Genomic DNA, 25,359 nt, shown 5'->3' on the forward strand with positions numbered 1-25,359 from the left:
TCACCCTGCAAAACACAAAAGCAGATGCTTAGATAAAGAAGCAGAAACAAAATAAGAAGAGTGCAGGGCTCTATAAAACATTACAGCCCATAATACTCAGTATAATGTATTAGTTATACTGAGTATAACTATTAGACTTAATAAAATTATTTCCAGTTTTCTTACAATTAAAAACTCAGGAGTACATCAGAAACAATCTCTCTGCATTTGATTACAGTTTAACTGCCTTCTTTTGGGATAGTGATACCCTTCTATCTTTATCGGCTAATTCTTCCATAAATTCTATATTTGGTGGTCATTATTTTTTTTTCAATTTTATTAACTTGTGATTTGAATCCCACTTTCTTTCTAAAAGGACCTAGGGTAACAAAAACCATTTTTTTTTTTGAAATAAGACATTTGAAGGGAATAGAAGAAAACAGATACTTTCAGGCCATGCTGATACCCCGTTAGTAGATTGGGTCATTCCATATTGGTGGTTTATAAGTTCTGCTGGACCAGTACCCAAGCTGTGCCAATTGGTAAATGTTGCCTGCAGTTCTTATTTTCAGGTGCCAGAGTTTACCAGGTTATGACATCAGAAATGTAAACAAGGCTTAATGCTTTTGGAAAGCCAAAACCAAAATGCAAATATACTCAGCAGAAAGGGCTCAGAGTTTAAAATAGCACGATCCAAAGTGAGTTTCTTGCAACTCTAGCTACTTGAAATTGAATACTAGTGAGAGGTCAAATATAATTGATAAACATATTGATAAAGTGAAATAGACTTGTTCATTCCAGGACTTTCCAGAAAATTTAACGTGATAATGATCATTGTGCCTATTCCCAAAGAGAGTATTTGGACAAGGAGCCCTTTTCTATTTCTTTGAGCATCTCTCAGAAAAAGGGCTCTGCAAAATGGTTTTGAGCAACCTAAACCATGCCCAAGTCCATACCATGGAATAAGGAGTAGAGTTTGGAATGTCTGTCTTTCTTTCTTCCCCTCCCCTTTTAAAAAACTGTGTGCGTTTTACCTCAGGTAAAGCATTTCTCGTTGAGTTAAAAATCTGTCCAACCACTCTCGTAGCAGAAGTGATGTTCTGAGGGGTTAATTTATTGGCATCAGATGTTAAAATCCGGGTTTCTTCAGAAATATTCTGAGACTGCGTTGAGATGTTGTCTATCTGTGGAAAAAAAAAAAAAAAAAAAAAACCCTAACTTAATACAACTATGTCTAAACACTCTGCAAGCAACTGCAGGTGAATAAGCTGGACCTGAGCTGATCTCAACCTCCTGAACATCACATCCACTCCATTTTCCATGTTTGCTTCTTTCCTTGCAGGCCAGTGGCTTTCCCAGCCCTTACTACTTGCCAGGACTAGTTAACTATGACAGGCTGACTTCGCTAGATCAGCGCTCCTCAAGGTGTGAACCATGGACCAATGTCGATTCACTGATTGTTACAGGGTCCACAGCGAGATAAGAACAGAAACTGAAAGTGGTCAGAAACTGATATGACAGTTCTATGCTGTTGAATCTAATAATTTCTAAAAGTGGATTTGTATTGTATAGACCTTTTTTCATTTCATTTTCCTAGTAATTCATTTTTATAGTATGTTACAAAATGATGGTCTGCAATGGGTTAGAAATTTTTTAAGCTGGCTTTTCAGTACAGAGAGTTTGGGAAGCACTGACTTAGGCAAACTTTCCAGGTACCAATGAGCCTCAGGGCTCTGGGTTGTGAGGCTAAAACATGTTAATCATATTGTCTTTAGTGAAGCCCTGTTGTCAATGTGGATGTGTGTCTGTATGGCGTAGTTTTCACTAGATGGCAGCATCACTTCAAAAATCAAACCAAGGTCATAAGGCTATTCACCCTGGGGGAAGAGTCAGAAATAATGTCCAATTGGTAGATAGAATCAATGCTCTCATTCAATAGCCAGGTCTCTGCTATGTGTTAGGCATTTTGCTAGATGATTTATAGATGTTATCACATTTAATAACACAAAACAACATTGCAAGTTAAGCACCCTCACCCCTATTTAAAGGCTTGGAGAGGTTATGGAGCTCACTGAAAGTTCATACAGCTTACAAACGACAGAGCCGAGAGTCAAAAACTGGCTTGTCAGACTCCAGAATGTGAAACCTTTCCCCCAGTCTGTGTAGCTGGCACAACCTATGTAGTTGGCAGCCACTTGCACACTCCACCCTCATCCCCATCCCCACCCTTGTGCAACTGTGATTAGGGAGCCAGTAAGGTAGAGTGTGGACTTTAAAATCAAGACCAGCTCCATCACTTTTTGGCTGTGGTTCACTGGGCCAAACTACTACACTCTCAGAGACAGTTTCCTCATCTGTAGAATGAGTACATCAATGCCTAGCTATATAGTTGTTTTTAAAATAAAAATTATGTAAAATGTTCAGCACAGTATTTAGCATGCAGTAAGTGCTCAATAACTAGTAAGTGTGATTAGCTAGAATTATCTGTGAGAATAAAGATCTAACTCACAGAGGTTATATAAGGACTAAGTGAGATAATAGCTGTAACATGCCTGATGCCCAAAAGGACAGATAAATTTCTTCTTCCTCGCCTTGCTTGGGCCCAGATAGTAACAATTCCATGTGTTTGCATTTGAGTATATTCTTAATTAAAATAATTTAATTGGCCTGAAAAAATATTTCGTCAGTTATATTTCCCACTTCACCTGCTCATGGATACTGCCCTGAGATTAGCATCAGGTTCTGAAATTTCCTGTTTCAAAAGCTCTTTGGTCATAGTTTGTTTCTCTTTATTCTTTTCCAGCAGACCCCCAAAATACCTTCCTTTTGGCCTCAAATGCCAAGGATCTGTTTTCAGTCAAAACTTCAGTGGTCAAAAATATGAGGCCATTTAAAACATGCTGTAGATTATCATTTGCTGAACTTTGCCAAACTAGCATGTCCAACTGTGCCTTTTCACAAATGGATATCAACTTCAAAAAGTAAGAATGGCTTTAGTTACTAGCCTTTGTTATTTTTAATTTGAGAGTTTTTAAAGCATTGACTTGGCATCAAGTATCTGAAGAACAGAGAATCTGCACAGAGTCTGAACTTTTCCCCATTGCCCATCTCATATGGCATACCTGCTTTTCCAGGGTTTCCAGATTTTCGTTACAACTTCCCATTGTCACATTTTGTAATTCTATCTCTCCATACACATTAGTACTACACAGCCGAGTTGCTATTGGATTGCCCGCTTTAATGAAAAGAAGGCGGGGGGAGGGATAAATTATGAGTATGGGATTAATAGATACACACTACTATATATAAAACAGACAGACAATAAAGTTTACTGTATAGCACAGGGAACTATATTCAATATCTTGTAATAAAGAATAACGGAAAAGAATTGGAAAAAAGAATGTATATATATGTATATATATATATATGAATCACTTTGCTGTACACCTGAAACTAATGCAATATCATAAATCAAATATACCTCAATTTAAAAAAAAAAAAGAAATGAAGACAATGTTTGCAAAGATGGGAGCAACCACCTGCTCCAGCACACATAACACCTTCGCAAGATGATTTTACTGCTCTTTCCGTTAAGAAGTGAAGTCTGTTCCTGCATTTCCTGAATCTAGGCTGGCCTTGTAACTTGCTTTGACCAACAAAATGTGGTAGAAATGACACTATGTGAGTTTCAAAACCTAGATCCTTAAGAGGACTTGAACTTTTGGCCTTCACCCTCTTGGAACACTGTCTTGAAACCATCATATAAGGAAGCAGCTCTAATCTACTGGAGGATGAAAGGCCATGTGGAGAACTGAAGACCTCCAGCCAATAGCCAGCACCAGTGCCTCATGTGAGTGAGGTCACCTTGGACCTTCCAGCACAATCCAGCTGCCACAGTCAACCCACAAGACTATGAAGAATTGAAATCTTCATTGTTTTAAACCAGTAAGTTTGGGGTGGTTTGATATCCAGCAATGGAAAAGTGAGTCAGACAGTCACTACAAGAATATTGCGGGCAGACACCACTTGTCTTGATTTTTAAATCTGGAATTCAAAAGACGGGTCAACTATTCTCTTCCTTTGAAGTCTGCAAGGAAAGTTTGCCTTCCAATAATTAGGGACATTAGGGCTTTGAATTGAATGTGATGGAGAATACTAGGCTGAGAGACTAGAAACAACATGAAAAATCTGTACTAGATATCGAATTATATGTTGATCTTTCCTTCTTTATCCAAATCTGGGTAACACCTGAAAGGCAAAGAGTTCTGTTGTATTGCAGCATCTAGTCTATATGTTGTGGGCTCCCAATAAATGCTTGTTGAATCACTGGGTTTACTTCCTAGGATTATCACCTGAGCCTCCGCATCTCAGTGTCCTCCTAGCATCTCAGTGTCCTCCTATGGCTAGTACCTAAGAGGCTGTTAATAGATAAAGTCACCTCCAGCTGTCATTAAAGAGACGGCTGATCAGTAGGTAAACTCTCCTCAGGACCAGCTTTGGGTAGCTACTTAAGGGGACAACAACTAGAAACACTAAAACTGAAGATTGCTTCTACAACACTTAAAGAATAACATGAAGGTCACTCTTATATGATCACTCCACCTCTACTCTATGGCATAATGAAAAATTTAAACATATATATATATAGGATGTTATTTTTTAAGTAGCCATAGTTCAAATGCATCTTTCCCTCTATATTACCTACAAAAGTATGAACCTACTACTCAAAATTACTGAAAAGTATTTTGATCATTTGCTACATAAAACCAAATAACTAGAAGTAATTATTAATACTAGAGCAAATTTGCCAATAGTTGGAATCTGTATCTTAAGGTTATTTTGTGGGCTCATCTGAAGTTCAAAGATAAGTATAATAAACATTTCCACAATAGTTACTCAGAAAAGAAAAATACATAACCAAATGAAAGACGGTGGTTCTCTTGTCCCAAAAAAAGTAATGTATTTCAAGCAAGCGTGATGTCCCTTGATGGGTATATTACTGACATTTTTATTCTCCCTTATTCAATAGCACAGTTATTTTTTGTCCCCATATCTGTCTTGTAAATTATAATGAAATATTTAAGACACAAAAAAACATACAAAATTATGATAGTAGGTATCTATGGACATACCATAGGCAATAAGTACCAATACAGTTGAAGCCCTTCTTTTACCTCTGAGCTTTTAATCAAGAATCTTGAAGGAACTACGTAAAGAGTAGAATCATGAACACCTGAGTAAGGATGATGTATGTAGGCAGAGGCAATTTAGATTCGGCAAATGGAATGCCAGCCTAAATAATTCCTTGGAATAAATGAGACAAAGAAGGACATAGGAGGGAACCGTGCATTAATTTATTTCGTGTTATAAAGAGCTCTTGACACACATAGAAATATCTAAAAATGTGAAAAAAAATTTTCCAGGTTCTTTATTGGCAGAAATTCTATCAAACACTTGCCTAAACAATCTAGAATTAGTCATTGAGATATCCACTTCTGCAGGAAGTGGATGATAATCTGCAGGAAGGTGTGAGAGGCAGGAGGACTGGTCAGATGAACATCAATGCAAACCAAGGACTGTTAAAACATTTAGGGAAAATCATACAGCATAATGGGCTCTAAGCCGTCAGGAAAGCGGTCTACAAATGTAAAGGGCTACTCTTAGAAGATATCACCTAATCTGGCATTAAAATCGTATATGTCATCAAAATCCTGGATATTTTCAGGGAGCATATTAGAAACAGGAAATATCATTTGCTCCTTTATTCTTGGAAAGCCTCTGTGCAAGCAAGGTTGTCACGCTTCAGGAAAGGTATGATGAAGCCAGAAAATGTTCCAAGATGGAAAACTAAAATGATCAAAGAGATGAAGGACTCCTAACTGTGGACAGACTTAACTGCATTTCTACCTAGAAAGATAAAGTCTCAAAGTAGATATGGTGTAAATCTGCAGTCTAGCTAATCTTTAAAACTGAGATAAATTATGTAACTCAAAGAGCAGATCTTAACCTGATAAAACTCCAGGAGATGGAGGAGCCTGCAAGGATAAATCAATTGAAGAAGAATTAAAAGGAATTTACTACTGATCTATATTTTTGTTTTTAGGAAAATTGGAATTATGTGAGTTAACACCCAAAACTTTGAACACTGGACCACAAAAGGGAGCCAAACCCTTCCACAAAATCTTCCTTGATGCCTCTACTAGGGACGTGGCACTAGTTGGAGAGATGACAGGTATGACCCACCATATGCCTAAACAGAAGAGATGCTTGGGAAAGCACATACCATTTACCGTGTTCTTGTCACAAGTCTGCAAGGAAAAGCCATATCTTCCCACGGGAATTCTGTCAAAAGTAAAATCCTCATAGGTACTGTTTTCACAGAAATTAACTATAATGGAAAGAAAAAATATTTTTTCACCATAAAGTCATCATTAAGTAAAAAACTTTCATTATAAATTTTCATCACTTTTCTTTCTCAAATTTCAAACCAGATAAAAGCCAAAGTTCAAAACCTATCCAGTGTAATTTAAAGTGTAATAGAAGACTTACAGGACTCACTGATCAGCCAGGAACTATATACCTTCTTATTTAGTTAAGTTATTACCATTACAATAACTAGTATGTTGGATAATAGGTTCCACTTAAAATGTGCACAATATATAACTCAGTAGAGGTAGGATGTGATCACTAACACATCAGAAAGGATAGTGTATCAGATTAGTTGAAATCTTGAAAATCAAAGATATAGAGCCTACAGTGGCAAAGGGCATCATACGGGTATGGGTGAAACGAAAAGCCAAACTCATGGGGTATGTGGGATACACTGGCAGGCTGGAGTGTAGGCAACTATAGGAGTGAGCTCCTAGGGCTCCAAATCCTAAGCGGGCAACGTGAAGTGCATAGAGTGTTGCGAAGCACACTGCAGAGCAAGAAATGGCTTTGAACTTTGATTCTGAGATACCATTGACTGAAGTCAAGCCACTAATTTAATAACATCTCCCCAAGAGAAAGGAAGAAGAAAACAAAAACTTCATTTAAGTATATACTTGGATAAGAAGATGCATCTTGATTTCAGAAAAGTTAAATATGTTAGAATTGATACGTGAAATGGAGTAATATGGCATATCACCAATTGAAAGGACCTGAGAAAACCATATTACCCATTGCCCTGTAGTAGACACTGCAGTCAGAAAGAAAAGCAAATATGAGTTTTACATAGAAACTTGACAGTTGGGAAGGAAACGAGGTGTTTTGAACATACAGGTAGATAGCACAAGAAAACTCAGCTTTTACTATGGAGCTACTGAACACACCTGAAATCCATCATCATCATGCCCACTGGTACTATAGGCAATCACGGAAGCTTTGAAAAGCTTTGCTGCTGTCCTTATAAACACAAGAGTCACCTAAATCTCACACCCTAGTATTATCCCAAGTAACTTACTGATTGTACATCTCAGTCCTTTCCATTCTTCTGGACAAGTGCATCTGCCATTTTCCCAGGTTCCACCATTCTTGCAGAACTCTATAGGGGTGCTTGATGTGGGTGCAAATCCTTCTAAAGAAACAATAAATAACAGAATAGTATATGAACTGGCTGATTAGTTTCTTTTTTGGGGGTCTGTGGCCTTTAATTTCTATACATAAAACCACTATTTTGAATACCACTGCTGAAAAATATTCTTTGTAAGATCATCAAATAACATAAACACTGAGAATCTACACAGGGTATACAGTGCTTACTAGATGTTATGGATACCAAAAAGCCGTATTTGAAAGATACGACACCTTGACCAAGGAGATCAGAACCCACTGAAGGAAACAGGAGATTATCTAGGTGATAAGTATATATAGGCTAGATAGATATAAACAAATCATGTGACTATGCAGATTTATAAGTACTATAAGAATATAGAAGAGAGATGTTGAGGATAGAGGTAACCCATCCAGGGAAGACTTTTCAGCAGAGGTGGTGTTAGCATCAGATGTTACGACTAAATCTAAAAAAGTCGGATAAAATGTAGGCAGGATACAAAGAGCAAAAATTCAAAAACATGGAAAGTTCTGGTGTGTCTAAGAACAGAGAAAAGTTTAACATACCAGGAGCACTGGTTCTATGTGGATCAACAGCAAGACATAAACTGCTTTGTGAGCAGCTTTATAGACCAAGCTTTAATGATTTGATTAAATCATTAAAAAAGATTTAATCAAATCATTAAAAAGGATTTAATCCTGCAGGAACCTAGAGGGATCTTAAAACAAGGGAGTAACATAATATGGAATGTTTTTAAGGAAGATGTCTCAAGCAATATGGGAAGTAACTGGGAGGCAGGGAGGCAAAGAGCAGCTAAATGAGAACCTGATCTACAAACAGTGGTTCTAAGGAAGTCATGTGTCAATCAACTCAGGAGTTGGGGACCCTGGGGACTCTAAATTGAAAGACAGGGTGGATGGTGAACAAATTAAGCTTAAGAATACAGGAGGAAGACTTCCAGTTTAATAATGATGGAGTAGATTATACCATATTAACCCTCCCACAGATGACAATTTTAAACTCTGGACAAAAATTTTAAACTAACTACTTGAGGACATTGGAAAGCAATAAAAATCAGAGAGAAACTGAAGGCTATTCCAAGTTTATACAGTCTCTCTACTAAGGGCACTACCCAGTCTGTATAGCTGGAGTGGCTGAAATACCAGCAGAATGCCACAGTCTTAATGGGTCAAGGTATGAAAGGAGACAGTCTCGGGCTACCACAAAACTGGAAATTGAAGGAAGATATCCCAGAAAGGAGAGAGCTATATAGAAGGGAGACTCAAAGTCTGGGTGTAAATTCCCCTCAAATCTGGAGGGGGAAAAAAGATTAAAAAAAAAATAAACAGTTTGTGGGACATTTGGGACAATATCAAGGAGTCTAACCTATAAGCAAAGGGAGTCCCAGAAAGGGAGAAGAGAAGGAACAAGGCAGATAAAATACCTGAAGAAATAACGGTCAAAACTTCTCAGACTTGGTCCAAGAAGCTCGGTAAAGCACAAGCAAAATAAATAAAGGGAAGACCACACTTAGACACATCGTGGTCAAACTGCTAAAACTCAAAAATAAGGATAAAATCCTGAAAGCAACCAACTACCAGCCCAGACAGCTTTACTGATGAATTAGGGAATAAATAATACCAACCTCATATAAACTCTTTTAGAAAATAGAGAAAGGTAGAAACTTTCCAAATGATTTTATAATGCCAGGATAACCCTGATACCAAACTCTGACAAAAACATTATAAGAAAAGAAAATTACAGACATTTACACAGATGCAAAAATCTTTTTGAAATAGTAGCAAATCAAATCCATCAATATATAAAACTGACACTCCATCATGACAAAGTGAGGTTTATACCAGGAGTGCAAAGTTGGTTTAACAATAGAAAATTAATTATTTAGTTCACCATATATGCTAGAACAAAGGGGGAAGACCACATGATCATTTTAATAATCAAATTCAAAAATCATTTCAATAAAGGGGCCAAAAAGCATCTGACATATGTTCTAAACTCTCAGCAAATAAGGAATAAAAGGGAACTTCCTCAAACTGATAAAAATCATCTATGAAGAACCTACCACTAACATCATACTTAATAGTGTAATACCGAATGCTTTCCCAAGATTGACAGAAACGAGTTTAATGTAACTGCTGTAACCACTTTTATTCAGCATTATGCTGAAGATGTTGACCAGTGCTATAGGTAAGAAAAAGAAATAAAAAGCATAAAGAAAGGGAGAAATAGAACTGTCTTCTGTTGTAGATGACATCATCAAATACATAGAAAATCCTAAGGTGTCTCAAAAAAAAATTACTAGACACAATAAGTAAATTTAGCAAGGTTTCATGACACAAAATAAACAAAATTATATTCTAGTTCCACACGCTAGCATTAAATAATTGGTAAATAAAATTATTAGATAATTTCCATTTAAATTAGCTTAAAAATCATAAAATTTTTGGAAATAAATTTAACAAAATATATGTGCAAGATCTCATTACTGAAAGAAATCTTAAAATATCTAAATAAGTGGAAATATATACCATGTATGCATGAAAGACTTAAAGTTGTTAAGGTGTCTATTTTCCCCAAATTGATATGGCCAAAATCCAAAACAAAAGAACTTCTTTGTAGAAATTGACAAGCTGATCTTAAAATGTTACAGAACTGTAAAAGACCTGGAAAAGCAAAAGTAAACAGGGAACTCTACTCAATACTCTGTAACAGCCTACATGGGAAGAGAATCTAAAAAAAAAATCGTGGATATATACATACGTACAACTGACACTTTGCTGTACACTTGAAACTAACACAACATTGTAAATCAACCATATTTCAATAAAAACTTTTAAAAAAGAAAAAAAAAGAGTTGGATGATTGACATTACTAAATTTATGACTTACTATCCAGTCATAGCAATCAAAACATTATGAGATCATCATAAACACAGCCAAATACACCAATGAAATAGTATAAAGAGTTTAGAAACAGATAAAACATACATAGTCAATCGATTCTTTAAAAAGATTCCAAGGCAATTCAGTTGCAAAAGGAAAGATGTTTCAACAAATGGTGCTAGGCTAACAGGATAATATACCACACTCAAAACTCAATTTGAGATGGACCAGAGACCCAAAAGCAAAAGTTAAAACTGCAAAGCTTCTCTGAGAGCAAGGATAATATCTTTGCAACTTTGGGAAAGACAAAGATTTTTTTAAAGAAGACACAAAAAGCACTAAATATAAAAGAAAAAAAAGCTGATAAATTGTACTTAAAACTAAAAACTGCTCATCAAAAGATCAATAAGGGACGAGAAAAAGATGGCGGCGAAGTAGAGAGACGTGGAGTGCATCCCTCTCCACAGATGCATTGGGAATGCACGGAAGGACGCAGTCATTCCCACAGAGAATCAGCTGAACACCAGCAGACGGCCTCGGATGCCAGAAAGGGCTGCGGGGAGCCCGACATAGCCGGTAGGGAGGCATCTACGAGGGCTCAAAGAGGGTGAAGCGGCGGAGCTGTGGCAGATGGGAGGGAGTGAGAAACATACGGAGGGTCCGCAGCGCAGCTCAGCGTTCCCGGACCGAGACATCGATCCGCGGCTGAACGGAGGGTCCAGGAGCGGGGAGCGTGGGAACTGGAGAGCTGGTTCAGGGTGAGAAACATTGTTGCCGGTAGGGTGATGGACCGAGAGGACAGGAGGGAGGAGGTCCGCGGAGAGGAGTGCCCGTCCCTGAGAACTGCCCGGCCATGATGGCGGCTGGAGGCTGCAGGCTCCCGGGCGGGGGGGAGGAGCCGCGCGCATAGCCTCTCCCTCTCTTTCGGTGCCTCTGCAACAGGCAGCGGAGAGACGCCCTGCGGGCCACCTAAGGCGCTCAGGGATAACAAGCACTCTCAGGCACTCGGGCGGGGCTAGATTAAAACTCCTTGCAATGCCAGCAGCAGGGAGGCTGCCGAGAGAAAAAAAAAAAAACCAGCATCAAAAAGAAAAAACCCCGAGAGAGGCCCAACTCTAAGACTTTCTGTATACGCCTGAGCCACCAGCGCCCTCTGCAACAGGCACCTCCAAGCCTGACTGAAACAACAGTGCGCCACTGCTCACTCACTCCCAGGAGAAGGAGCCACTATTGTACCCTCTCCCTCCCCACACACCGAGGCTTACAGACGAACAATAAAGGAACCTCTGCTGGTCACAGAATAACGCAAAAAAAAAAAAAAAAAAACCCAAGGCAAGGAGAAGGACACTTACAGCTGAGACGCTAAGGACACAGAAATAGTAGTATCAATACCTATTGAACTGGTACATTCTGAGATCAGTTCTGGATTTTTTTTTTTTTTCTTTCTCTCTCTCTCTTTTTTTTTTTTTTTTTTTGATTTATTAAATATGATCTTAGCCCTAAGGGATCTACAAGTTTTACAACATAATTTTTTAAGGATATTTTTTATTCTTTTTTTTTTTTTTTTGCCTTTTTATATACTTCTATATCTAGCTAAGTTTTTGGTAGTACAGACAAAATATCTTTCATACTTTCCTTTCATCCCTTTCTTTTATACACTTCTATTCCTTTCTTTTTCTTTGCATATTTCCAACCACAGTACGCTCTTCTGTTCCCCTTTCTTCCAGCCATTTTAAGGGTATTTTATCTTAACATACTTATAAGCAACACTATCGGTCTGCTCAGACTCCTTGCTCTATTCTCCAGATGATGCACTGCCTTGGTATTAATAGTAGCCTTTTGTCTTTATCTTAGTTCTTAGTACAGTTGTCTAATTACATTCTGAGAATCTCCATTCTCTCTGGTGGTACTCCAGCTCATTTCTATATTTGATCCTAGCTTACAAAATCTCCCTGGATTGATGTTTGTATGTGTAGGGTGTTATTTGTTGTTTGTTTGCTTTTGCTTTTGTCTCTGATTTGTTCTGTTTCAGTTGTCAATTTCTGCTGGGTTTCTCTTTGAATATCTGATAGCACACTGGGGTTCTGTCAGGTCTTTCTAGAGCCTTATGTCCTAACGGATTCAATAATTGTGTGTCTTATACATGTATGTGTTTCGTAGACTGAATATTCGTTTAATCCAATACTTGGACATTAGTCTGAGGCTTGGACAGTCTTCTATAAACACCTCTATCACCAGGACAAGCAACCCCAAAAGCTTGGACAACCATGAGGAAACAAAGAAACCCCATGCAGGCAAAGGAGCAGGAAAAAAACCCACAAGACCAAATAAATGGGGAGGAAAGAGGAAAAATGCCTGAAAAAGAATTTAGAGTAATGATAGTAAAAATGATACAAAATCTCGATACCAAAATAGAGAAAGTACAAGAAACAGTTCATAAGAACTCAGAAAAACAAACAGCAATGGATAACAGAATAACTGAAATTAAAAATACTCTAGATGCTATAACCAGCAGAATGACTGAGGCAGAAGAACGAATAAGTGAGTTGGAAGACAGAATGGGGGAAATAAACGCCACAGAGCAGGAAAAAGAAAAAAAAATAAAAAGACTAGAAGACAGCCTCAGAGACCTCAGTGATAACCTTAAACGTATGAACATTCGAATTATAGGCATCCCAGAAGAAGAAGAAAACAAGAAAGGGTCTGAGAAAATATTTGAAGAGGTTATAGTGGAAAACTTCCCCAACATGGGAAAGGAAATAATGAACCAAGTCCAAGAAGCACAGAGAGTCCCATACAGAATAAACCCAAGGAGAAATACACCAAGACACATATTAATCAAACTAACGACAATTAAACACAAAGAAAAAATATTAAAAGCAGCAAGAGAAAAGCAACAAACAACATATAAGGGAAAACCCATCAGGATAACAGCTGACCTTTCTACAGAAACTCTGCAGGCCAGAAGGGAATGGCAGGATATACTGAAAGTCCTGAAAGAGAGAAACCTACAGCCAAGAATACTCTACCCAGCAAGAATCTCATTCAGATTGGAGGGAGAAATCAAAAGCTTTCCAGACAAGCAAAAGTTCAGAGAATTCAGCACCACCAAACCAGCCTTACAACAAGTGCTAAAGGAACTTCTCTAAGTAGGAAACACAAGAAAAGGAAAACACCTACAAATACAAACCCAAAACAATTAAGAAAATGGTAATTGGAACACACATGTCAATAATCACTTTAAATGTAAATGGATTAAATGCTCCAACCAAAAGACACAGCCTGGCTGAATGGATACAAAAACAAGACCCTTCTATATGCTGCCTACAAGAAACCCACTTCAGACCAAGGGATACATATAGACTGAAAGTGAAGGGATGGAAAAAGATATTCCATGCAAATGGAAGTCAAAAGAAAGCTGGAGTAGCAATACTCATAGCAGACAAATTAGACTTGAAAGTAAAGACTATTAAAAGAGACAAGGAAGGGCACTACATAATGATCAAGGGATCCATCCAAGAAGAACATATCACAATGGTAAATATCTATGCCCCCAATATAGGAGCACCTCAATACATAAGGCAAATGCTAACAGCTATAAAAGGGGACATCGACAGGAACACAATAATAGTGGGAGACTTGAACACCCCACTTACATCAATGGACAGATCATCCAAACAGAAAATAAATAAAGACACACAAGCTTTAAATGACACATTAGACCATCTCGACTTCATTGATATTTATAGGACATTCCATCCAAAAACGACAGACTACACTTTCTTCTCAAGTGCACATGGAACATTTTCCAGGATAGATCACATCTTGGGTCACAAATCAAACCTCAGCAAATTCAAGAAAATTGAAATCATATCAAGCATCTTCTCAGACCACAACACCATGAGACTAGATATCAATTACAGGAAAAAAACTGCAAAAAATACAAACACATGGAGGCTAAACAATTCACTCTTAAACAACCAAGGAATCACTACAGAAATCAAAGAGGAAATCAAAAAATATCTAGAAACAAATGACAACGAAAACACAACAACCCAAAACCTATGGGACGCAGCAAAAGCAGTTCTAAGAGGGAAGTTTATAGCAATACAGTCCTACCTTAAGAAACAAGAAAATGATCGAATAAACAACCTAACCTTGCACCTAAAACAACTAGAGAAAGAAGAACAAAGAAACCCCAAAGTGAGCAGAAGGAAAGAAATCATAAAGATCAGAGCAGAAATAAATGAAAAAGAAAGGAAAGAAACCATAAGAAAAATAAATAAAACTAAAAGCTGGTTCTTTGAGAAGATTAACAAAATTGATAAACCATTAGCCAGACTCATCAAGAAAAAAAGGGAGAAGATGCAAATCAACAGAATTAGAAATGAAAAAGGAGAAGTCACAACGGACACCTCAGAAATACAAAACATCATGAGAGACTACTACAAGCAACTATATGCCAATCAATTGGATAACCTGGAAGAAATGGATACATTCTTAGAAAAATACAATCTTCCAAGACTGAACCAGGAAGAAATAGAAACCATGAACAGACCAATCACAACTACAGAAATTGAGGCAGTGATTAAAAATCTCCCAACACACAAAAGCCCAGGACCAGATGGATTCACAGGCGAATTCTATCAAACATTTCGAGAAGAGTTAACACCTATCCTTCTCAAACTCTTCCAAAATATTGCAGAAGGCGGAGCACTCCCAAACTCATTCCACGAGGCTACCATCACCCTGATACCAAAACCAGGCAAAGATGTCACAAAGAAAGAAAACTACAGACCAATATCACTGATGAATATAGATGCAAAAATCCTCAACAAAATACTAGCTAACAGACTGCAACAGCACATTAAAAAAATCATACACCACGATCAAGTGGGGTTTATCCCTGGGATGCAAGGATTCTTCAATATACGCAAATCAATCAACGTGATACATCATATCAACAAATTGAAGGATAAAAACCATATGATCATCTCAATAGATGCAGAAAAAGCTTTTGACAAAGTTCAACATCCATTTATGATAAAAGCTCTCCAGAAAATGGGCATAGAAGGAAATTACCTCAACATCATAAAAGCCATATATGACAAACCAAAAGCCAACATTGTTCTCAATGGAGAAAAACTGGAAGAATTCCCTCTAAGAACAGGAACAAGACAAGGGTGTCCACTCTCACCACTGTTATTCAACATAGTTTTGGAAGTGTTAGCCACAGCAATCAGAGAAGAAAAAGAAATTAAAGGAATCCAAATTGGAAAAGAAGAAGTAAAATTATCACTCTTTGCAGATGACATGATATTATATATAGAAAACCCTAAAGACTCTACCAGAAAACTGCTAGCACTCATTGATGAGTTTAGTAAAGTAGCAGGATACAAAATTAATGCACAGAAATCTCTTGCATTCCTATACACTAACAACGGAAGAGCAGAAAGAGAAATTAAGGAAACTCTCCCATTCACCATTGCAACCAAAAGAATCAAATACCTAGGAATAAACCTGCCTAAGGAGGCAAAAGATCTGTATGCAGAAAACTTTAAGACATTGATGAAAGAAATCAAAGATGACACAAACAGATGGAGGGACATACCATGTTCCTGGATTGGAAGAATCAACATCGTGAAAATGACTGTACTACCCAAAGCAATTTACAGATTCAATGCAATCCCGATCAAATTACCAATGGCATTTTTCACAGAACTAGAGCAAGAAATCTTACGATTTGTATGGAAACGCAAAAGACCCCGAATAGCCAAAGCAATCTTGAGAAGGAAAAATGGAGTTGGTGGAATCAGGCTTCCTGACTTCAAACTATACTACAAGGCCATAGTGATCAAGACAGTATGGTACTGGCACAAAAACAGAAAGGAAGATCAATGGAATAGAATAGAGAACTCAGAAGTAAGCCCAAACACATATGGGCACCTTATCTTTGACAAAGGAGGCACGAATATACAATGGAAAAAAGACAGCCTCTTCAATAAGTGGTGCTGGGAACATTGGACAGCAACATGTAAAAGAATGAAATTAGAACACTTCCTAACACCATACACAAAAATAAACTCCAAATGGATTAAAGACCTACATGTAAGGCCAGACACGATAAAACTCCTAGAGGAAAACATAGGCAGAACACTCTTTGACATCCATCAAAGCAACATCCTTTTTGACCCACCTCCTAGAATCATGGAAATAAAATCAAGAATAAACGAATGGGACCTCATGAAACTTAAAAGCTTTTGCACAGCAAAAGAAACCATAAACAAGACTAAAAGGCAACCCTCAGAATGGGAAAAAATAATTGCCTATGAAACAACGGACAAAGGATTAACCTCCAAAATATACAAGCAGCTCATGAAGCCTAATACCAAAAAAGCAAATAACCCAATCCACAAATGGGCAGAAGACCTAAATAGACATTTCTCCAAAGAAGACATCCAGATGGGCAACAAACACATGAAAAGATGCTCAACATCACTCATCATCAGAGAAATGCAAGTCAAAGCCACAATGAGGTATCACCTCACACCAATCAGAATGGCCATCATCACAAAGTCTGGAAACAACAAATGTTGGAGAGGGTGTGGAGAAAAGGGAACTCTCCTGCACTGTTGGTGGGACTGTAAGTTGGTACAGCCACTATGGAAAACAATTTGGAGGTTCCTTAAAAAACTACAAATAGAACTACCATATGATCCAGTAATCCCACTACTGGGCATATACCCAAAGAAAACCATAATCCCAAAAGAAACTTGTACCATAATGTTTATTGCAGCACTCTTTACAATAGCCAGGACATGGAAGCCACCTAAATGCCCATCAACAAATGAATGGATACAGAAGATGTGGCATATATATACAATGGAATATTACTCAGCTATAAAAAGGGATGAGATGGAGCTATATGTAATGAGGTGGATAGACCTACAATCTGTCATACAGAGTGAAGTAAATCAGAAAGAGAAGGACAAATATTGTATGCTAACTCACATATATGGAATCTAAGAATGGTACTGATGAACTCAGTGACAAGAACAAGGAAGCAGATACAGGGAATGGACTGGAGAACTCGAGGTATGGGAGGGGGCGGGGGGTGAAGGGGAAACTGAGAAGAAGCGAGAGAGTAGCACAGACATATATATACTACCAACTGTAAAATAGTCAGTGGGAAGTTGTTGTATAACAAAGGGAGTCCAACTCAAGGATGGAAGATGCCTTAGAGGACTGGGGCAGGGAGGGTGGGGGGGACTCGAGGGGGGGGTGTCAAGGAAGGGAGGGAATATGGGGATATGTGTATAAAAAACAGTTGATTGAACCTGGTGTACCCCCCCCAAAAAAAAAAAAAAAAAAGAAACAAAGAACAAAGAGAACAAATAGAAAACATTTAGCAAAGTAGTAGACTTTAACCAAACCATATCTATAGTTGTATTAAACATATAAGGAGACAGCACTCTAATTAACAGGAAATTATTGTCAGTTTTTATTTTAAAAGTAAGATGTTAATATAAGTTGTCTTTAAAAATTCACTTTAAATATAGAGGTTGAAATAGGTTGAGGGCAAAAGGACATAAAAATGTATATCATACAAATAGTAAGCATAAAAAGCTACAATTAACCCTTGAACAACATGGGAGTTGGGGGCCAAGTCTTGCACAGTTGAAAATCTGTGTGTAACTGTACAGTTAACCCTCTGTATCTGCGGTTCTGCATCCACAGACTCAACCAACCACAGATCGTGTAGTACTGTAGAATGTATTTATTGAAAAAAATCTGCATATGAGTGGACCCATGCATTTCAAACCCATGTTGTTCAAAAGTCAACGGTATATTCGTATCTGTCAAAACAGACCTTGGAACAAGGAATATTCCAAGATAGACCACTTCTAGGCCACATGCATCAGTCTCAATAAAACTTCAAGGATTAAGTAATACAGATAATGTTTTCTAGCCATAGTAGAATTAAATTAGAAATCAATAACAATTGGTAATTTGGGAAATCACCAAATATTTGATATTAAGCAACATATAAATAATCCATATATAAAAAAAAAAGATCAATAAGAAAATAAAAATGGAAGCATAGACTGGGAGAAAATATTTGCAGTACTATTCTGTCAGAGGAAGCGTTTCTATAACTTTAAATTAGGATTGTAATTTGTAAATAGTAAAGAGTATACATTACTAATAAGAATACAAAAAACCCACTTTTTTTAAATGGGCAAAAGACTTGAATACACACTTCATAAAAAGATATACAGAAGGACACTAACCACATGAAAATGATAAACATATTAGTCATCAGAGAAACACAAGTTAAAACCACAGTGAAATATCATTTCACACTAGACTAGAATGGTTAAAATTACAAAACAGATGATGCTAAAAGTTAAGGATATGAAACAACTGGAACTCTAGCAAATTGCTGATTGAGAATTTCAAATGGTACGATCATTTTGGAAAGCTGTTTGGTAGTGTCATAAAGCTAGAGATACTCCTACCTATGATACAAAAATCCCATGCCTAGATAGATATGCAAAATAAATGGGAATATATGTCCACAAAGAGACTTGAATGTTTCTAGTACCTACAGTGGATGCTATTGTATGCCACCTGGATCCTCCTCTTTAGGACGGAAACACTCATTCCTCCAGGCTTGGGGGATGTTGGCAACTGAGAAAACAGCAGAATCCTTTTCTAGAAATTGCCCTCAACTGAAGAGAGCTCAGCCAAGAGCCTCATGACACACACTATAACTAGTCAATGCCAGGGAATAAAGGCTCAAACCCCAGCTTCAATACCTCAAAGAATATATTTTACAAAAACAGCTCTACCATGTATTCCATCTTACTCACTCTTCTTTTTTTTTTTTTATTTTTTTTATTTTTTTTTATTTTATTTTTTATTTTTATTTTTTTTTTATTTTTTGGGGGGTACACCAGGTTCAATAAACTGTTTTTATACACATATCCCCGTATTCCCTCCCTTCCTTGACGCCCCCCCCCCTCGAGTCCCCCCCACCCTCCCTGCCCCAGTCCTCTAAGGCATCTTCCATCCTCGACTCACTCTTCTTATAATGATGATGCTTCTCTATTGAGAGGTAGGTTTATGTTCTCTCCTTGAATCAAGTGGATTTTTGTATCTGCCTTGACTAATAGTGTGAAAGAAATGTGTTGTATGTCTTCCAGGCAGGATCATAAAAGGCGATTTGGCTTCCACCTAGGTCTCTCTCTGAGGACGGATGCTTTAGCAGACTTGAGCCTACAGGAGGCGTGTAAGAAACCTGGCTCTTCTGAAGCCGTCATGTTGGAGATATTAAGGGGAGAGGCACACAGATAGAGAAGCCTGAGGAGCTTCAGCTGTTTCAACTTTTTGAGCCTTCCAAGCCCAGGCACCACACATGGGTGGAGAAGTGTTTAAAATGACCCCAGCTCCAGCCACCATCGGAGGGCAGCTTTATGAGAGATCCTAATCCGGAACTACCCAGGCATGCTGCTTCCAAATTCTGAAGTCAGGAAGATAATAAATGATCATGGTTGCTTTAAGCCCCTAAGTTTTGGGGTGAGTTCTTCTGCAGCAATATATAATTAATAAAGAGGGCAACTCTGAAGGGGCATCCCAGCTTCAGCTGTGTTGCAGTTCAATTTCTCCTTCCATCCAATCCTGCCTCTGTTACTCCCCCACAAGTACTGATTCCAAGAACACCTGTTGAAACCTTTCTGTGGAGAAATCTTCAATTCAAAATTTGTTTTCCAGGGAATTCAATCTCGGAAGTTTTATTCATGGTAGCCAAAAGAAAAAAAAGAGGAAACCACCCAAATAGTCCATCAACAAGAGACTGAACAAATTATGGTGTAGTCATACAATAGAATATTGATTGTTTAGTAATAAAAAGCAATTCACAAAACATAGATGAAACTCAAAAACATTGTTAACAAAAGTATTCAGACATAGAAGAGTAAATCCTGTATGGTTCTTTTTATGAAATTCAAGGATAGCAAAACTAATCTATGGTGATAAAATCAGAACAGTGTTTGCCCAAAGGGTAGGGATTAGGGGTGGGGAGACTGACTGGCAAGGAACACCTACACCTACCATAGACAGTGAACACAGCCTAACTCCTAGCCAGACAAACATAAAACCTCACACTAAAGGCCTGCACCTCAATTCCTTTTACCTAATACATCATGTCTGATTTTCGATAAAAAAATTAAAGGGCATGCAGAAAGGCAAAAAACAGCCTGAAGAGACAAGCCAACCATCAGAACCAGATTTATAGATGGCAGAGATTCTGGAATTATCAGACTAGGAATTTAAGATAATTATGATCAATATGCTAAGAGCTTTAATGAAAAAAGTGGACAACCTTTAAGAACAAGGGGGTAATATAAACAGGGAGATGGAAACTCTAAGCAAAAATCAAAAGAAATGCTAGAATCCAAACACTAACAGAAATGAAGAATGTCTTTGATGGGTTCATCAGTAGACTGGACAGGGCCAAGAAAAGAATCAGTAAGCTTGAAGAAATGTCAATAGAAACTTCCCAAACTAAAAAGCAAAGAGAAAAAAATGACAAATGTAACAGAATATCCAAGAACTGTGGGATAAAAGGTATAACATATACATTATGGGAATACCAGAAGGAGAGGAAAGGCGAAATGGAACAGAAAAAAACATTTAAAGTTTTGATGTCTGAGAATATTCCAAAATAAATGACAGACACCATATTACAGATTTAGGAATCTCTTGTGCCACAACCACTGAAGCCCACGCGCCTAGAGCCCCTGCTCCACAACAAGAGAGGCCACCACCATGAGAAGCCCATGCGCCACAATGAACAGTAGCCCCCACTCACCTCAACTAGAGAAAGCCCATGTGCAGCAACGAAGACCCAACACAGCCAATAAAATAAATAAATAAATAAATAAATAAATAAATAAATAAATAAATAAAAGACCCCCCCCCCCAAAAAAAAACTGAACAAAAGTCGCACAGCTGCCTAAAACCCAACTTCCTCCATCTTGAAAGCACTTTTCTGGACCTTTTTTAAACCCCAAATGCAACCTGTCCTCCAGGAACAGTCACGTGAGTTTGACTTATTATCAAGTTTGCCTCTTGAGGGAGCATGTAATTGAGTAAAAGGAAAGCCAAGTATCTGTAATGTGGATATAATGATAACTGCCTCAGAGATCGTTGTCAGAATTAAATGAGAAAAGGTATGTGAAGTTTTTTAGCATACTACCTAGAATACAGTAAAAAATAAAGTTTAACAGTAAGTTTTTTAAAAATGAAATATATAATGGTATACATAGAGCCACATTAATGTTCACTCTACAGCCAAACAGCAGCAACATCTAATTGAAATTTAGTTACAGCAGAATTTAAATGTTTTTCTACTTTTTCATGCAGAAGCCATTACTTTTTCATAGAAAATAAAAGTTAGAGACACATAACTTGTATATATAAATATATTAAACCTAAACCATAGAAATATCTTCTGTTGCTATTGAAAATAAATTTTGAATGTGATGAAATTAATTTACCCCAAATTGTATTTGTATGTGTTTATGTATATTTTTCCTAAGTAAGACAGTCATAGTTTTCATCCGTTTCTCAGAGATATCCATGACCCTCCCCTTAGAAAATAAGTTTAAAAGCAACTCATCTCTATACCCAGGTAAAGGGACTGAAGTGAGAGTGTTCAACACTTCCATGAGATGGGATGGAAAGAGGCAGGTGAGAATACCTGGAGACGAAGGCAGTGAAGTGGAGGAACCAGAATGTACCAACTAAGACAAAGTCTGAGCAAACCAGTAACAGCCAACAATACCAGTTTTTCAGTGTTTCTCTTCAGATGGTACGGATAACCCCCTTCTTTTCCACTGGGTTTACCCCAAAACTGAGGGATGTCCCTTACATAAAGAGCCACTTTAAAAAAAAATCAGCTACAGCAAGGAAACGATTGTCTTCTCTGAGGAGCTGGTATGCTTTCATTGTTCAACATGCATTCTTTGTTACTTATTATCGTGCATTTTGGGTCTTAGCCCTCAGGAAACACAGGGATATGTTTTGTATTTATTTTTAGTAACTCCTTCTAGCCTGTGATTTTCATTTACTTTCTATCCCCAACCTTGTCCTCCTCCTTATAGTGTTTTTGTACTTTGGTCCTTGTTTTAATGGTTCTATTGTACCTGTGTTCTTTACAAGTCACCACAAATTTCCCTTTAAAAGTAGATGTCTTGTAAAGGAAAAAAAGGAGGGAAGGAGGGAGGAAGGAAGGAGGGAAGGAAGGAAGGAAGGACGGAATGGGGAGGGAGGGAGGGAAGGAAGGCGGGAAAGAAGGAAGGGAGTTAGTTCTTAAAAGTATACCCTTTAAAAAAGGTCTTCTAAATTTAGCAGCCTTAATAGGGTAAAACCTGTAGTTCATAATTTTTTTAAACCTCAAATTGTTTTACAAACCTTAAACAAAAACCACATTTTCCTCAAGTTTAAATTTTATTGCTTTTATTCTCCTAAATTTTTTCTTGCTTGTTGTCTAAATCCTATTACCGCAGGATTCTCTAAATATATGCTTTGGGGGGAAGCAGCTGTATCCTCAGCCACCACTCCATCGCAGCCGACATATTTGACGCCTCTTGTGCCGAGCATGGACCTTTGCCGGCTCCCCTAGCCCTCTGTCCTCCGCAGTTAGCGTCTCGGGGGGCAGACCACCGCTCCTGCCCTTTCTTGACTGGCGTTATTTACCCTCATTTACTCACTTTCATTAGAAACTGTCTCTCTTTTTACTGTTACAAAAGGGAGTGCTCAGCACACCCAGTTTTGAATCCCTCTATGGAAAGCGCCATGGCGCAGGGGAAGAGCATTAGCATTATGGAAAGTCTCTGCTGTGAGTTTCTGGGGCTTTCCTTCAACATCATCGTTTACACACCATTGCCCGCCTTCACCTTCCTTTCCCAGGGTCAGCTCTGCCGCATAGCAGGTGACTAACTAATACTCGTTGACTAACCAGGAAAATGGTTTTCTAAATGATCTTAACTTTTAAGTAGTTTTCTACACCTGAAAAGTGGGAACTTTGTGTTAAAACATTTTATCTACAGTCTTAGTGAGAACATTCCTAAACTTTCTTCTTGAAATGAAATTTCATTCTGCATATGTTTAATAATGTGTGTGTGTGTGTCTGTGTGTGCATCCAAAATTATTTTCCTTCCTTGGATTTAGCTAGACAAGCCCAAACATGTGCTATTAATGACTTTAATTATCACTCTGCTGTGCATTCAATCAGGTGTTAAAAGAGCATGAACAGGCCAATTCATCTGTGTTGTTCGTCACCCTGTGCGAGCACACACACACACACCACACACACACGCATATGCGTGTATTCATGTATATACAACCATACGCTAGCCATCCATGGACCCTTGTCGTGTATACTTCATAAACGGCAGGCAGTTTCGGCCTAGACCTGGCACCTTCCTGTACTGGTATGTCAGGTGGCAGGGACAGAGGCTCAATGCCTTCTCTTGCTCTGAGTTAAACACAGAAGGATGACGTTACCTCTCTGGACCCTGACCACACTCCAGATGGCCAGTCCCAAAACGACGCCAGTCAGCAGCCCACACACAACGGCCACCAGCACCTTGAGGTCACAGGCCCGGCAGGAAACCATGGGGAATCCGAACCGCAAATCCACTGCTGGGTGAAAGGCAGCTAGCTTCTTTTCTTCTTGAGCCAAGAACTTTAATCAAAAACTCTTCTAAAAAAAAAAAAAGAATTCCTTCTCTCAGGGTTCTATCAGTCAGATGTCCTCATTTTTTTTAAGGATTTTTGAGGTTAATCAGGCAGAAAGCAGTTCAAATCACCTAGTAAAAGGTACACACTCTGCTTGCAACTTCCTCATCCTTCACGGAGTGACAACATGAAAAAAAGTAATTGGGGTTATGAGGAAGGAAGATAAGCCAGGGCAATAAAGGAGAAAGGGAGGGAATAGCTCACAGGGTCAAAGTGTAAATGTCCTGACAAGCAAGGAAGTAGGGAAGGGGAAAAAAAAAGAAAAAAAATACATAAAACAGAAGAGAGGTCAGGAAGGCAGTGGGCCTGGGGGTCACCTGTGGCTCAGCTTCCTATGTTTTGTTAGGAGGCTCTAGCAGAGGTAGACTAGCAGGCGTTCCAGGCTGTCCACCAAGGTCAAACAGTGATGCCCACACATGATTCCAGTACTTGCACTTCTTTAAGAAGCCCACACTTTGACAGCTACAGTTGGTGAGTGGGCATTACTGGCACGTGAATTTTGAAAAGCACTGAAACCAGCATTACAATCCATCTGTTATGGGCTGAACTGTGTTCCCCTAAAAATTCATGTGGTGAAGTCCTAACCACCAGTACCTAGAACATGACCTTATTTGGAGATAGGGTCCCTATAGGAGGTAATCAAGTCAAAGTGAGGTCATTAGAGTGGTCCCTAACCCAATATGACTGATGTCCTTATAAGCAGAAGAAATTTGGACACAGATATGCATTGAGGGAAGAGGATATGAAGAGACACAGGGAGAAGACGGCCGTCTATAAGCCAAGGAAAAGGATGGGAACAGATCCTTCCCTCCCAGCCCTCAGAAGGAACCAATGCTGCCAACCATTTTGATTTCAGCCTTCTAATCTCCGGAACTGCTTGATGAGAAATTTCTGTTGTTTAAGCCACTCAGTTGTAGTACCTTGTTATAGCAGCTCTAGCAAACGAATCCACCATCTGAGTCACTGTCAGCTGGTGTCTCTGCAGCTGCAGTTCTGACCGTCTCCAGCCCGGGGACCTGTGTTCTTCCTCCCGACCCCTTCTCCATCCTCAACTGAAAGAATGAATACATGAGGGCATATCCACCTCTGCAGTTAGAGTTCTGTTCCTGGTAGATTCGGAGAGGTTTTACAGAAGAG

At 38.4% G+C, this 25,359-nt stretch overlaps 1 protein-coding gene across 1 annotated transcript in view; it reads right to left on the reverse strand.

Moving 5' to 3' along the window:
- ADGRG7 (adhesion G protein-coupled receptor G7) overlaps window positions 1–24,100 on the reverse strand; it is a 62,797-nt gene extending 38,697 nt beyond the window's left edge. Inside the window, exons 1-5 of the mRNA XM_057696415.1 lie at window positions 23,980–24,100; window positions 7,424–7,528; window positions 6,263–6,367; window positions 3,102–3,214; window positions 1,014–1,163 (exon numbers count right to left, since the gene is read on the reverse strand). Of these exons, the coding sequence (XP_057552398.1) occupies window positions 1,014–1,163; window positions 3,102–3,214; window positions 6,263–6,367; window positions 7,424–7,528; window positions 23,980–24,100 (594 nt within the window). The remainder of the gene's footprint in view (window positions 1–1,013; window positions 1,164–3,101; window positions 3,215–6,262; window positions 6,368–7,423; window positions 7,529–23,979) is intronic.
- Window positions 24,101–25,359: the final 1,259 nt, after the last annotated feature.

The sequence above is a fragment of the Hippopotamus amphibius genome, chromosome 10, assembly GCF_030028045.1.
Source record: "Hippopotamus amphibius kiboko isolate mHipAmp2 chromosome 10, mHipAmp2.hap2, whole genome shotgun sequence".
Classification (NCBI taxonomy): Eukaryota; Metazoa; Chordata; class Mammalia; order Artiodactyla; family Hippopotamidae; genus Hippopotamus; species Hippopotamus amphibius.